The following is a 14543-nucleotide window of genomic DNA, read 5'->3' on the forward strand; positions in this document are numbered from 1 at the left end:
GAAAAAAATCTACTCGAGTCTGCCAGAACTGTCCCCAAACTGAGCTAATGTCTTTAGCCCTGCAGCTTGTCTCTGGTTTGATGAGCTCCCTGAAGCTACATAGTTAAAATAAATGCACGTGATTTGTTAAGCAGCAACAGATGAACTGTTACAGAAGTTGCAATGGTTCTTATTTTGAAAACTATGGCTAATTTAAATATATAAATTTATTGTCTGCTACTGTTTTTTCAAGTACTTTATTCACTGTGCTGAAATAGTGGACTTGTGGTCCACCAGTTTGATGACCCCTGGTTTCCATTTAAGCATTGACTAATGTATCATCTGCATTTAGAATTAGATAGAGCTGGAAGAGCAACTGTTCGTGAGGTAACTGAGAACATCAATGCAGTACGTAATCAGAGTGACAGTAATAACAATCACATCTGTATATGCCTGCGTGCATTTCATCAGTGTCCTCACAAGAGTTTAACAGAGAGTGCTCAGGCCTGACTGCTGAGGCCAGGGGTGTGAGCTCATCTCTGGAGAGCACAAGTCTTATAGAGCTCTCGGACCCATCTCTATAAAATCTCAGGGTAACTCAGGGTCCTATAAACATCCATCCTAAGAAGTCATAAAATATCTGAAATAATGCCAAGTGATGATGACACTAAAAAAATGTCTGTTTTCCAGATGAGAAAAGAGCTATTGCCCCTCGCCTAATTCTTTACCAAAAGTCAGTAGAGGATAATCAACTGGAGGGCCAAATACCTCAGTTTATGTAAGTATTTCAAAATATTTCAATACAACAGCTGTATCATTATCTACTAGAGTTAGTATTAGAAATAGTAGAATAAAGAGACTGATATATTGTGCATGATAAATGGATAAGTGATAGTCTGGTGTATAACTGATTATTATTAATTGTGGCCCCCATTTATTTTTAAGGCACATTCTTCTGAAGGAAGTCTCGGTATTGCCAGCTTTAGTTTCTAAGGGCTTTAGAGCTATAGTGTATAATAATGATAGAGCTGTGATGTATAATAATGATAGAGCTATAGTGTATAATAATGATAGAGCTGTGGTGTATAATAATGATAGAGCTATAGTGTATAAGATTGATAGAGCTGTAGTGTAAAAGCTGTAGTGTATGAGACTGATAGAGCTGTAATGTATAATACTGATAGAGCTGTAGTGTATGAGATTGATAGAGCTGTAGTGTAAGAGCTGCAGTGCATAAGACTGATAAAGCCATGGCGTATGAGACTGATAGAGCTGCAGTGAATAATAGACTGATAGAGCTGTAATGTATAATACTGATAGAGCTGTAGTGTATGAGACTGATAGAGCTGTAGTGTATGAGACTGATAGAGCTGTAGTGTATGAGACTGATAGAGCTGCAGTGAATAACAGACTGATAGAGCTGTAGTGTATGAGACTGGTAGAGCTGCAGTGAATAAGAGATTGATAGAGCTGTAATGTATAATACTGATAGAGCTGTAGTGTATAAGACTGATAGAACCATAGTGCATGAGACTGATAGAGCTGTAGTGTGTAAGTCTGATAGAGCTGAAATGTAAAAGCTGTAGTGTATAAGACTGACAGAGCTGTAGTGTATGAGACTGATAGAACCGTAGTGCATGAGACTGAAAGAGCCGTAGTGTACGAGACTGATAGAGCTGTAGTGTATGAGACTGATAGAGCTGCAGTGAATAACAGACTGATAGAGCTGTAATGTATAATACTGATAGAGCTGTAGTGTATGAGACTGATAGAACCGTAGTGCATGAGACTGAGAGCTGTAGTGTGTAAGTCTGATAGAGCTGAAATGTAAAAGCTGTAGTGTATAAGACTGACAGAGCTGTAGTGCATGAGACTGAAAGAGCTGTAGTGTATGAGAATGATGTACAGTGGCGTATGTTATACTATATGTGTTTACCTTTCGCATCTGTAAGAGCAGCCCTTCAAACTCACGTAGATCCAGAGTGGGCCCGTTATATGTGGCACTGCTATTGGCTGCCCGGCCCAGCCAATAGATTGTAATCAGTACCTAGATAGAGGACAAAACCAATACATTGTTTTGCAACACATTATTGATAAATGTCATATAAAGACATGGCTACTGTATCTTAACAGTGTATTGTCTGGTATACAATTTTCTAGTGAATAAAGTTTGGAAAAGAAATTAAGCAGAACAATTTAACAATGTTTAGAAAATCAGATACCCATTACCAAACAAGAATATCAGATATGACAGCTTATCTAAAGATTGATAACGTGACAGGCAAAGCAAACAACCTTTGTTCTCATTTATCACCAATTTTAGCCCATTCATCCTATAACAAAAGAGTGTTTGTTCCATGGTAATGTGGAATGCCGTTTGGGCTGTTCAAGTACTCAACACAAATACATATACACAAACACAGACAGCACACAGAACACACAGAAAAAAACCCAGTGGTGATGGTACAATGCTACCAATGTGTTACTATAACACACAGCACTGTATGTAGCGTTTGTTTGGTGGCCTTCTGTACAAACAAGACAACGGCTGCCTTATGGTGGCACCATAAATAATCAAGATAGTGGGTTATCTTCTGATAGAAAAGAACTGAACAATCATTAGCTATAATTTCAGCTAAAAAACAATTTCTAAATCCTTATTTCAAAAGACTATCTGTAATACAACTTGTACTTACTATCTATCAGGATTTTCAACAATGCAACCCTATAAAGTCCCAGTGAGCTTACTGATTTATGCTTAAATCAGCATCCTTGGCTGAGGGCCATTCGAAAGCACTAGTCACCTGACGGGACACGCCATAAATAAACTTTTCTAGTTCTTGGAGCTGTACTTTCAGCATGTCGCCCTCCAGCTATTCTCAGGAAAAACAGAACTGATCAAAATCTGTTTAAAACAAGCTTCTCTTTTATGAATGTCAAATAACTAACAGATTGTAATATAATGCACTGTTAATATTAACTCAAAACACATTACCTCGACATACTCAACACCTTTCACCCACATAATCCTCATTTCAACCATAAAACAGCAAAAGGAAGGCAAGAAAATAGTGTAAACTAGAGATATTCATCTATACAGTCAGTGATTATTCCTGTTGACAAAACATGGCACACAGGAACGTATGAGCATGTGTAAAAGCATGAGTGTTTGCATTAAAGAGAGACTGATCACATTTAGGGCTTTATCAACAATCTCCATCAGCCCTCTACAGAGAACAACCAGTTTATTGGAGGGAGTGTAATGCAGCCAAACCCAACGTTGATTGTTTTTCCAATGACAGTTCATCCACAAGTGTTTATAACTCTTATACTGCAGCAAAAACATAATTAACAAATGACACATCCCACTTTTTTCACTTACAGCTAACACTTCATCCCGTGGATGTTAGTTCCTGTTCCCCATAACCTTATAACAGCTATAGAGTTAATCCCTCACCAGCCTCTGTTTTTCTCTCTTCTGCAGTTAATAAAACAACAGCTTATCATGTTACCAAGATACTGGACAGATTTTTCTTGGAAAATGACAACTTTCTCATATAAGAAAACATTTACAGTACTACCTCTGACTGTTACTAGGCACCAACAAAATAATAAATAAAAAAATGTCTCCTCAAGTAAACGTCACCATATCGAAGATAAGATAATGTTAGACACGTCTGTGATACACGTCAATGTGTGTATTCTTATTACAGAGCTGCTCACATATTAGAACGAATGTATTAATATTAACCTTGCAGCTGGGAATACTGTCAGAGCTACCGGTATAGGAAAATGAATCACCTTCTGGATCAACATACAACAGCGCTGTGGAAAAAAAAACAAAATGACACTATTTATACCACAGAGCACCTGAATTCAGAAGGTGTTGAATCATTTACTGTAACAGCAGCTCTGACAATAGTTCCAGCTTAACATCTACAGTATGGTTACCGGTTAATATTAATGAGCTTGCTGTAATATTTCGATGCAACACGTCATACACAAGGCTCCACCTAATGAAAAGCTAACAATTAATGAATTCAAATAAAAATACATATACTCAAAAATATTTTTTTTATTTAGCAAACCATTGTTTTGGATTATTTAGTCACCATAATTATTGTTCTATTAAAGTATAACCCATAGTCTGTAATTCTTTATTTTCTCTTATTTATACCATTTATACCATAAAGCATGATGAAACCATGTATCAATAACCCTACTCTGAGATCTACCTTCATTATGCACTCCGTTCTGATCCGGTTAATCCAGCTAAGCCGGTACACTGATTATTTCTGTAACTGCGGTCGGAACTGAATTTTGTACTGAGTAAAGCAGATCTACAGGAAGAGATCTGGGTTAAAAAGGGCTAACAACAGAGCAAAGGCATGTTCATTTAAAAACCGTAATAAATATTTACGATCTGAAAACAGAACTGGATATAGACTATAGATAGAATTCAATATGATTGGATATTGAAACAGAAATGTATAAATATACTTACATTTTTCAGCCTCTTGTTGCAGTCTGAGCCTCTGTGGGGGTAAGAAAAAGAAAGAGAGAGAGAGAGAGAGTATTTAATACAACCTTTAGCTATGCAAATAAAAATTGATATATACAGCGAGAACACTAGTAAAAATGCTTCTATTTTGCATTCTTTTCTAATTTAATACAACAATTCATCCAGCATATTTCACAAGTAACAAACATACAGACATTAGAGCCCTTCTGAATAAACCCAATTTATACTGATGATGCTTAATGCAATGATCAGTGCTACTTCGAACTACTAATCTGTAATGATAGGCTGCAGCAGTACTACATGTTTTCAGAGAGCTCTATCTGTGCAATCTAGCCGATATATTCAGTTACACTGTTGAGGAACAGGAAGAATGGAGTGAATTGTCCCTGCTTTTTATTTGTTTTCAGGTGCTAAACATGGGAAGTGAGAGAGAGAGAGAGAGAGAGCTCTTCTCTTTATCCACCTCCACAAAAGTTAGGCCAAGATTCTTTATTTCCTCACAGGATAAACTCCATCTCTTGGCTAGTAGATATCATCCAAACGAAATATCATCCTAAGAACAAAGAGCTAAAGAGGAAATGATGTGCGTGTTAAAAGGATGTGATCAAAATTTGTATCTTCAGGATACGGTACTTCTCAGGAAATATCAGAAAAGCAATAAACAAAATCCAGTGAAATCCTTGGGGCAAAACAAGAATTACTTGTCTCGATCCTGAAATAATAGCTACAGCTTTTCAGGTTCATAATTTAACTCTCAGAAAACACTGTATATTGAACATTAATGTGGATGGGCAACAACAGCAGAAGCCCACAGCATCAGCTTCCACTCCTGTCAGCCAAGAAGAACAATCTGATGATACACTGTGCACAGACTTACTGAAACTAGACAGATTAAGACTGGAAAAATGGCACCTAGTCTTTACTAATTCTTCAACTGTCCATCTTCAATGAGACTGTTCCCACAATTATATGTACTATACTATTACAGTGTTTAATTCACTGCAGTTCCTCAAATATAGATTCCTCAAACATTGCATTTGCAGTTTAAGCATTTTCAGATTATTTAATCGGTTTGCAAAACAAAAACATTGGTATAATTCATCTAATGTATGCAGAACGTTCAACCACCAACCTGTAGCAGCAACATAATCCTGTGAGAAAACCACAGACCTGGCAACCTCGTCCTCTTTTTTTCTTCTCTCAACCGCACACTTACTATGACCTCCTTGTGCTTCTGAAGTAGCAGGAGCATTTTTATACACTAAAGCGAGACAGCACTGACCCCTCAAACAAATTCCAAAGCGTATTAGATCACAAGTCCAGATAACACAGATAACTATCCTCTCTCTCTTTCTCCTAACACCTGTCAGAAACTGCTCTGTGTTTCCATCACCACACTGCCAGGCTACATAGTTGTACTCTGTGCTCACTTTTTCTCAGCATCAGTCTTTCCACTGAAATTATTGGTGGTGTGCTCAGAAAAGATATGAGAAAGACAAAGTAATTCGGGAAAAATACAAGCACAGGCCAGAACAGGTAACGTGTTTATAAAGGGACTCTTGGCTTAAAAAAAAAAGAAGCACTTCATTAAAGACAGTAAGGCATGTCAGTGGATGATGTAGATTTGCATTGCATGTTAATGCCATTTGCATTAAAAGACATTGTGGGTAAATATATACTGAAAGTTCATTCAAATGAATTCAAATTGTCTGAGGCACCTTTGAAAACAAACAAACAAATAGGACCAAGAGAAAAGTGTTTCATATTGTTTATGACAAAAATGACACCCCTGGCTACAGTTATCTAGTTAGCTATCAAGATAGCAGGTATGCAGGTCAAATTTTCAAAGGAATCCTGAAGAAACCCCAGCCCGCTCCTAAATTAAAAACCCCAGCCTGCTCCTGAAGAAACCCCAGCCTGCTTCTGATGTAACCCAAGCACTCTCTGAAAGAAACCCCAGACCTCTCCTGAAGAAACCCCAGCCCGCTCCTAAAGAAACCCCAGCAAGCTACTGAAGAAACCCAAGCCAAGCTCCCGAAGAAACCCCTGCCCTCTCCTGAAGCAACCCCAGCCCGCTCCCAAATAAAACCCCAGCCCACTCCCAAAGAAACCCCAGCCTGCTCCCTAAGAAACCCCAGCCCTCTCCTTAGAAATTCCAGCCTGCTCCCTAAGAAACCCCAGCCCTCTCCTTAGAAATTCCAGTCTTCTCCCGAAGAAAGCCCAGCCTGCTGCTGAAGATACCCCAGCACTCTCCTGAAGAAAGCCCAACCCTCTCCTGAACAAACCCCAGCCTGGTCCTGAAGAAAGCCCAGCCCTCTCTCGAAGAATCCCCAGCCCTCTCCTATAGAAACCCCAGCCCTCACCTAAAAAAAAAAAACCCCAGCCCGCTGCAGATGTAACCCCAGCCCTATTTTTCCTAATACAGCTTCCCACTCTACTCCACTTTATTTTCCTATTAATCTGTTCTATCTTATTTCATTTTACTTATTCTGTCTTATTTCATTTTTTGTTTTTATTTTAACCCTTTTTCTATTTTTATGCATGGACAGTTGTAAAAAGCATTTCACATGCATGTCTTATTGTGTAACGTATTTCTGACAAATTTCAATTTGAATTTATTAAATATGCTGTATGCTTTTCAATGACAAAGAATTTATTCAGCAGGCCTAAAGCTTGCACCTAGCACTGCAACTACTTGCTAACAAATAAGAACATAACATTAAGTGCTCTTTATTGCTTAAAAAAAAACTTTAACGAACATAAACAAACTATGACTACAAAATGTCTGAGACTTCTGGAAATAAAAAAGAAAATTACAGAAAGAAGTGTGCATATAGTTTATGACACAACCAACCCCTGGCTACTGTTAATTAGCCAAACTAAAATAAAATCAAACATGGTAAACATGTCAAGCCACAAAGATGACACATATCATCACTTGTCCAGAAACTAGCTAGTCAACATTTTTATTTGAGCTACAAGTTTAATAGCAGAAGCTCACTAAATGACACTAGAATAAAAGGCTAAAATTAAATTAGTGTTTTTTAGGAATTTTACTAGTACATTGGACCCATTTTCTCTTCTGCCTTCTATTTCCTCATTTTCCCTCCCGTTCCCAGTGGAATATTCCCACATATTTGCTGAACTATTTGATGGCTCAGGGTCCTAAAGCAAGTGTTTGTTTCACTTTTAGCAGGAAACAGGCATGACTGTCTCTGTGTGCACTGTGTGTCTCTTACAAAACTGTGCTGAAGTGCAAGAAGCGTTCTTGCAATTTAACACATAAAATCTGCACAAATGCACACATTCAAAAGTGTGCAGAAACCAATAAAGCCCTGAAACTCTATCTTTCCACCTCGGCCTTTTCAGAGTGAACAAACCAGTCTTGTAAGCAGCACAATCTTCCCTTTCTGTTCTGTCTGTAGCTCCCTGATACACACGGGACACACCCCCTCATGACTGACTGCCTATCTATCACAGGACAAAACACAGTCACTATGACAACAACTGTAATCCTGACCAATAAGTGTGTGTACACACACACACACACACAAACAAACAACCCAACATCTGTGAGGACCTACAATGGAAATAACAATTTCTATAGCTAATTAATGCTACACCTAAAAAACCCAGTACAGGTGACTGAGGACAGATGTCCTATTATTGAGAGGGCATTTGGTCCTTTCGGCCCTCACAGAAGACTAAAAATGTATATTCTCTCTTTCTCTATTGCTGAGTCCTCACCTAAACATCAGTAAACCCCTGTTGGCTGCATCAAGCTGCAATAAGAGCTGCACACACAATCACCCTAAATATTAAGGCTTTTTTGAAATGGACAAAAACCCAGTATTTTTGTGAAGACCTGGACGTTTGACACGGTCTAACGCTCGTGATGGCATCTTGTCCATTTTGGAGCGTACTCTTTCGTTTTCGTACATGCACACATGGACACACACACACACACACCCACACACACACACTGACGGATACAGATGGTGTCGAAATTTAGGAAATGAAGGAAGAGAAGGTCAGAGCACAAACATAGAGGATGTGGAGGACGAGTTAAAGTCTGTCTGAAAGGTATCATATAGAGGGGGGAGACAAAAGCCCTAGTGGACATAAGGGCATAGGAACAAAACAGAAACATGACAATAGAACTGTACAGTTTACTTTAACAAACGTTATCAATCAGACAAGACATGCTTGGTGTCTGATGTCTGCCTGTCACACAATTACTGCAGCTAACAAGTACAATAAGTCGCTAATCTGTAATACTTTAAATAAGGACACTGCAAAATCAGTGTAAGCTTTAAAGCACATTCCAACACATTACATAACCTAACTTAGATCGTCACAATTTTTATGTGGCAATTAAAAATCGCTATATAAACATGAACTTGCTACATTTACAAATCACTGGCTGCTGGCTGTCAAAGCAAATGATAGGGCTCACTATCATACATTTAAAATCTTCTAATACAGCACCAGAGAGCTGAAGAAGCTAAACCCAAATACCTTTTGCATGTTATTAAAAAGCTGTAAATGAATTTTGACAGGAAAATATCTCAAATTGTTAAGCTACGTCATTATCTCTGATTATTACACATATATGATTTTGTAAATAAGCTGCGTCAAATGTGATTTTTGGACCACAACACTGCTACAGTCTCGATTCTGATCCGTCAGAATGTGAATGCGATTCATTTTCTATAACAGCCGCTCTGACATTAGTGCCAGTTAAATATGTTAATAGTTTTTACAGAAACAGCTAATTCACAGAGATTTGAATGATGTATTCACTGAAAAAAATTATTATTAAAAAGGTTTACTAATAATTGGATTAAAATTATGGTGAAGAAAAATATATGATCATTGAGCTAGAGGTTTGTAAGGAGATTATGTAAAAATTTTGGAATGAGTCCCCGGTATCAAAGCTTTCTGTCAGATGTAAAGCTGAAAATACATAGGAGAGTGTACAGAACACTGTAATCTCTTGGTAACAATTAACATTAAGAGAGAGGGAAAAGAGGGAATAACTGATTATAGGTGCTGTATTTGAGCCTTTCAGGGGTTTATTTCCAGAAAACCACCTGAATTGGTGAAATTGCAAGCACAGGAATCTTGTTTTAAACTTTCAGATGCTCTGTGATACTTGTGTGGTACTTGTTTTTGACGTACATGAGAGGACTTTGGCTGAATGTGCATTGTGACGACATCACACACCATGTCTGTGTCCCTAATCAGCAGATAGAAATTTTGCAAAATTGCAAAATCCTTTGAATATCGCAACGTTTACTGGATTTTAAATTAATTTCTCCAATCACAAAAATCACTAAATCGTTGAGAGACTGAATAATGTACATGATAACTAACTTGGAATTAACAAGTTTCAACATGACTATAAAGGATAAAAAGTATCCTTTAATAAATAAAGAAAATCTAAATAGAGGTATAATATATAATATATAGAGGTATAAAACAAATATTTGTGGTATAAAAGAAAAAACACAACAAGACTTTAACATGGCACAAGGACATGGTTGATTATTTTCTTGTAACTGCTCACATCTCTGAGTTTTAATCCTTATACATCATCCATAACAATATATTTCATAACACTGCAACGTTCTGCTACACAATAACATTCTTTTACACATTTATAGGTCACAGAAACAATCCTGAACCTCAGCATGCTGGATTCTGTTAAAAAATAAGTGTATATTTGGATAACAAACATACAATAGCTGATTCAAAGCATTTAGTATAAGGGAAATGATTATGTGCATATGATTTTTTAACAAACTTTTCCCTAAGTTCATGCTAATTAAGATGAAGAGGTTAGAAAGCACCTGAGCAGGTGCACAAACATGATGCTGAAGTGGCCCTTACCGGGTGCTGCGTGTGTCCTGTAGATCTCCTGGGTCAAACAGCTGAGAGCCTTTCAATCCCAACTCCTCACAGCCTTTCAGAAAGAGCACCAAGTTGTCCTAGACACACACACACACACACACACACACAATGTGTGGATCAAATACAAGATCAAATCCCAAAGTAAATGCTGAGACACTTAAACACAGGCTCTCACTTTCAGAGAATGAGAAGTAAAGAATGAGAAGTGAAGCAACGTGACTAGTACTCTCTCTCTCTCTCTCTCTCTCTCTCTCTCTCTCAAACTCTCGCTCTTTCTCTCTCCTCCCAGTTGTTTAGATGCTGAGCTCATGCACCTCCTCCTCTCATTTTAGGTAATTCTATCTAGACTATTACTTAACATGCCTCTCAGGTGCTGTAAATGTGGCCTTTTTCTCACTTTCTTTGTGTTTGCTACCCTTCTCTCTCTCTCTCTCTCTCTCTCTCTGTCTCACACACACACACAGACACACACAAATAAATACACAGACACACACCAGGTGCCTTTTGTTCCAGCGTGCAACCTGAGCTGCATCTCCTCCACTACTCCCATTTGCTCCTCTTTGGTTCCCAGCTCCTCTGAAAAGCCCCTCCTCTCCCTCTCTCCCTCCCTCCCTTACTCCTTCTCTCCAAGATGTGGAAGGGTGGCACAATTTCCTTTCCCTCATGATTGTTATCACACTGTTGTTTTGGAATGACAGGAGGGTGTTTGTTAGAGAGAGTGAGCGAGAGTGAGAGCAAGCTAGAGCGAAAGAGACGTCCATCCCCCCCTGGACTGGACCCAGTCCTTCTTCCTGTCCGTTAGTGAGAGTTAAGTTACAGTTTCCCAGGAGAAGCAACTCCACCCAGCACGATCACCTCAAGGCCAAATCCCAATCAGCCTGAGGCAAAACTCTCACCTGAACGTATAAAAATGCATTAGATCATCAGCCCTACTTGTTGAAATACTGCTAATTTAAGATCTTCTGTTTAAGTTAATTCCCAGCTACACATTAAAACTCTGCAGTAAAGTGAGGGAACAATCTCGTATTTAAGCCTTAAGAAACAATATAACAAAGTTTAGTTCTCGTATTATAGTTTTAACTGATAGACTGGTACAAATATTGCACAGTTTTTTCTGAATCCCAAATGTAGTTGTTCAACTAAACAGCTGAAGGGCAAGAATTAAATTTGCATAAGCCTCTTCCTGTCATTTGTAAAGAAAAATAATGAATAATTTATTACGTTATTCCAAAATTATAAATATAACAATGAGAAAACTGTTAAAAATCGTGACTTTATCGCATGACTTCTAAAAATAGTGGGTTCACTTTATATTAGATACTACAATTATTTTTCCACACCTTCCCTTACTTTGCATATGAGGTATTTTTGAGCAGTTATTAGCTGTAAATCACCTGCGACAGCCACCAATTTCCCAGACTGCACATGTAAATTCGTGTTCTTTCACCGGGTTCTAGGACCCCAGTAAACCAGGGCTTGAGACAGAGTCGTGCGTGCCATTTCCGACCAGACATCACAGGGAATGGATATTTTTACAGTAGTGATCAAAAGTCTTGGGGATTCAATGCTAAATACGTCTAACAAACAGAGGTGAAGTGTTTGTTTAACAAACGGTGAATTGTAGCCATCAGTGGCAATTGAATTGAAACAGTAAAGAAAAGTAGAGAAACAATCATCTAAACAGACAAAAATCTAGTGAAGTTCCAACAACTTTGACTATTTACTCAAAATGGGGACATCTGTTTTATTACAAGAAAAGGGCCGCCTCCTGCTAATGTTTCTCCTTTCTGTTAATAAGCATTCCATCCATCAACACTAATGAAACTGCAGTTATTTTTAGAATGATTTCATCAGCATCTCTAAACCTTCTTAATTTGTCCACTAATTAACAGATGAGTGATTCTTACTGCATAGAGCTCAGAGAGAGGATTGTGGGTAATCCTTTAACAACACCCCACCACTATTAAGTTCTTAAACATGTTTTTTTTTTCCACCGACAGCCACAGAGAAGACAGAAGTGAGAGGCAGATCTTAGAGATCTCTGTTCTCAGTGTATAAGATAATGTGGTGTTATTATAGTTGAGGGAATTAAATATGTGTGTGTGTGTGTAATTATCCTCGCCTGTGAAAGGCCTAAGGAGGGGCAGCAGTACTGATTAGTGTACGGGGAAAGATAAGACGACTGGACCAGAAGGGAGGATAAAGCCACCCAGCCAAACCAAACTTCCTTCAAAACACTTTTACTGCGGCCTCAATCTTCAACATTCAGCCTGCTATTTTCAGTTTCCTCTCTCTTTTGCACTCTCTTTTACTCTCTCCGTCTTGTCCTTTCTTAGCTGTTGGTTGTTTTTCTGTCCCTCGCCCTCTTCTTGGCCTTGCCAGTGCACTTCACTCTCCTTCTATGCCATGAAAAGCACATGTACCCCCGGTCCCTCTCCCTCTCCCTCTGTCTTTCCCCTCTGATGCTTTTAACACTCACTTGTGTTCATTCACTCAAAGCAAGAACAGACCAGAGCAGGGATTTCTGGGTAAATCACCCTATGACAAATGCACCATTGATGTGAGGGCTTACTTAGACAGGACTGAGGAAGCTGAAAGAAAATAAAGCACTCCAAATGAAAACCTGAGTTGGATTCATCAGGGCTCAAGGATAAATTTTTTATATCGCACTCTCTGACATTATTTACTCAACAAACCAGCCATAATCTTAATTATACACAGATTACATGCTAACCAAAACAGTGAATATTGTAAATAATTTGCACTTCCTTGCAGAGAACAGAGGGCACCTGTTTCCTATTTACGTCCTGTTTCCTGTTTCCATACCGCTCATCCAGCCCCACCCTCAACACCTGACTCTCAGAGCTGACAGATCCCAAACTTCTTTCCAGATCACTGACTTATTTCCAGGCTGTCCACTGCTAATCACCATGACCTCGGTTAACTGTCAGGACTCCGAATAGAGAAACCAGCATCCTGAAGATTCTTTTCTAATTTAGAAAGCCCACTTTAGATTATAGAGTGTGGTAAGACCAAATGTGGAAAGCTAAAGCACTGGAAAGCTAGATTGTTCCCTGTAGTGGTCTGGGCTGAGGAAAAAGCTTTTAACTTTAATGCCTCATCAACCTGGAACAACTCAAAGAAACACTGTGCTTCCTTCATTGGTTGAATCTATGGCACTTGTAAATAACTGAGTCTATCCATGTTAGAAGACATCTGGCTGAATATGCATTTTATTTTCAAATTTCTGCATCCATTTTCATTATTTTTCCCCTTATATGTTTACATGTTAATAGTCATTGTGTCTTTAATTGTTGTGACTTTCTTCTTTCCACTTCTGTAAAAGAGATTTTATCTCACTGTGTTTTTCTCCTGGTTATATAATAAAGGTTACTAACTACTAACATTCTCACATTTCCTGGCTTTAAAGAAACTAAAGGACCCAGAGAAAACAGCATGGACATTGGCCTAACTCCAACAGAGCTGAAGATCAAGTCCTGAAGTTGTGAGGCGGTAAGTCTACCCAGTGTGTCACCTTGCCACCAGCATACCTGCTTATGAATGTGGACTGGATCTGTTTGCTGCAACCTGATGCTCATCCTTGAAGCCTTAACAAAAATAAATAAATAAATAAATAAAACCAAAAACCCTGCCTTTGGCTCTAATGTGTTACATATAACTATCATTCACTGTTTTAGATTTGAAGTGATTAGAATATGCCACATACTTACACATCTAATAGTTAAATATTTATGTTTTACTTCAATCACTGATTAAAAAAGAAGAACGGTTAAGAAGCAGCATAAAAATATTTAGGAGGGAAAGGAGGATTTTAGTAGATATTGAATTAAAAATAGCTAAGAGGTCACATGTCAAAATGACTCCCTGGTGAGGAAAATATTTCAATATTTCTTCCATTTTTTTTATTCAGTTGTCCTTTCTGCAATAAAAATGATTTGTCACTCTCTAAGCTTTTATCACAAGAGAAAAGCAGACCAGAAAATACTGCTCAAGTCTGCCAACATGGTGAAATTCATCATTAGCTATTTAAACATCTAGCAAGGGACCACACACACACACACACACACCCTGAAATTAAATCATTAATTTTAACAAAAATTTCTAAGCT

The 14543-nt window shown here is 38.2% G+C and overlaps 1 protein-coding gene across 7 annotated transcripts in view; it reads right to left on the reverse strand.

The window, feature by feature from the left end:
- limch1b (LIM and calponin homology domains 1b) overlaps positions 1-14543 on the reverse strand; it is a 98475-nt gene that overhangs the window by 32958 nt on the left and 50974 nt on the right. For 6 of the 7 annotated variants that reach the window (XM_058398072.1, XM_058398074.1, XM_058398077.1 and 3 more), the window contains exons 4-6: positions 10394-10491; positions 4484-4514; positions 1916-2026 (exon numbers count right to left, since the gene is read on the reverse strand). In XM_058398072.1, the coding sequence (XP_058254055.1) occupies positions 1916-2026; positions 4484-4514; positions 10394-10491 (240 nt within the window). Of the gene's footprint in view, positions 1-1915; positions 2027-4483; positions 4515-10393; positions 10492-10589; positions 10740-14543 lie in introns of those variants that run through there. The other variant, XM_058398075.1, reaches the window with a different exon arrangement.

This window comes from Hemibagrus wyckioides, linkage group LG08, assembly GCF_019097595.1.
Source record: "Hemibagrus wyckioides isolate EC202008001 linkage group LG08, SWU_Hwy_1.0, whole genome shotgun sequence".
NCBI lineage: Eukaryota > Metazoa > Chordata > Actinopteri > Siluriformes > Bagridae > Hemibagrus > Hemibagrus wyckioides.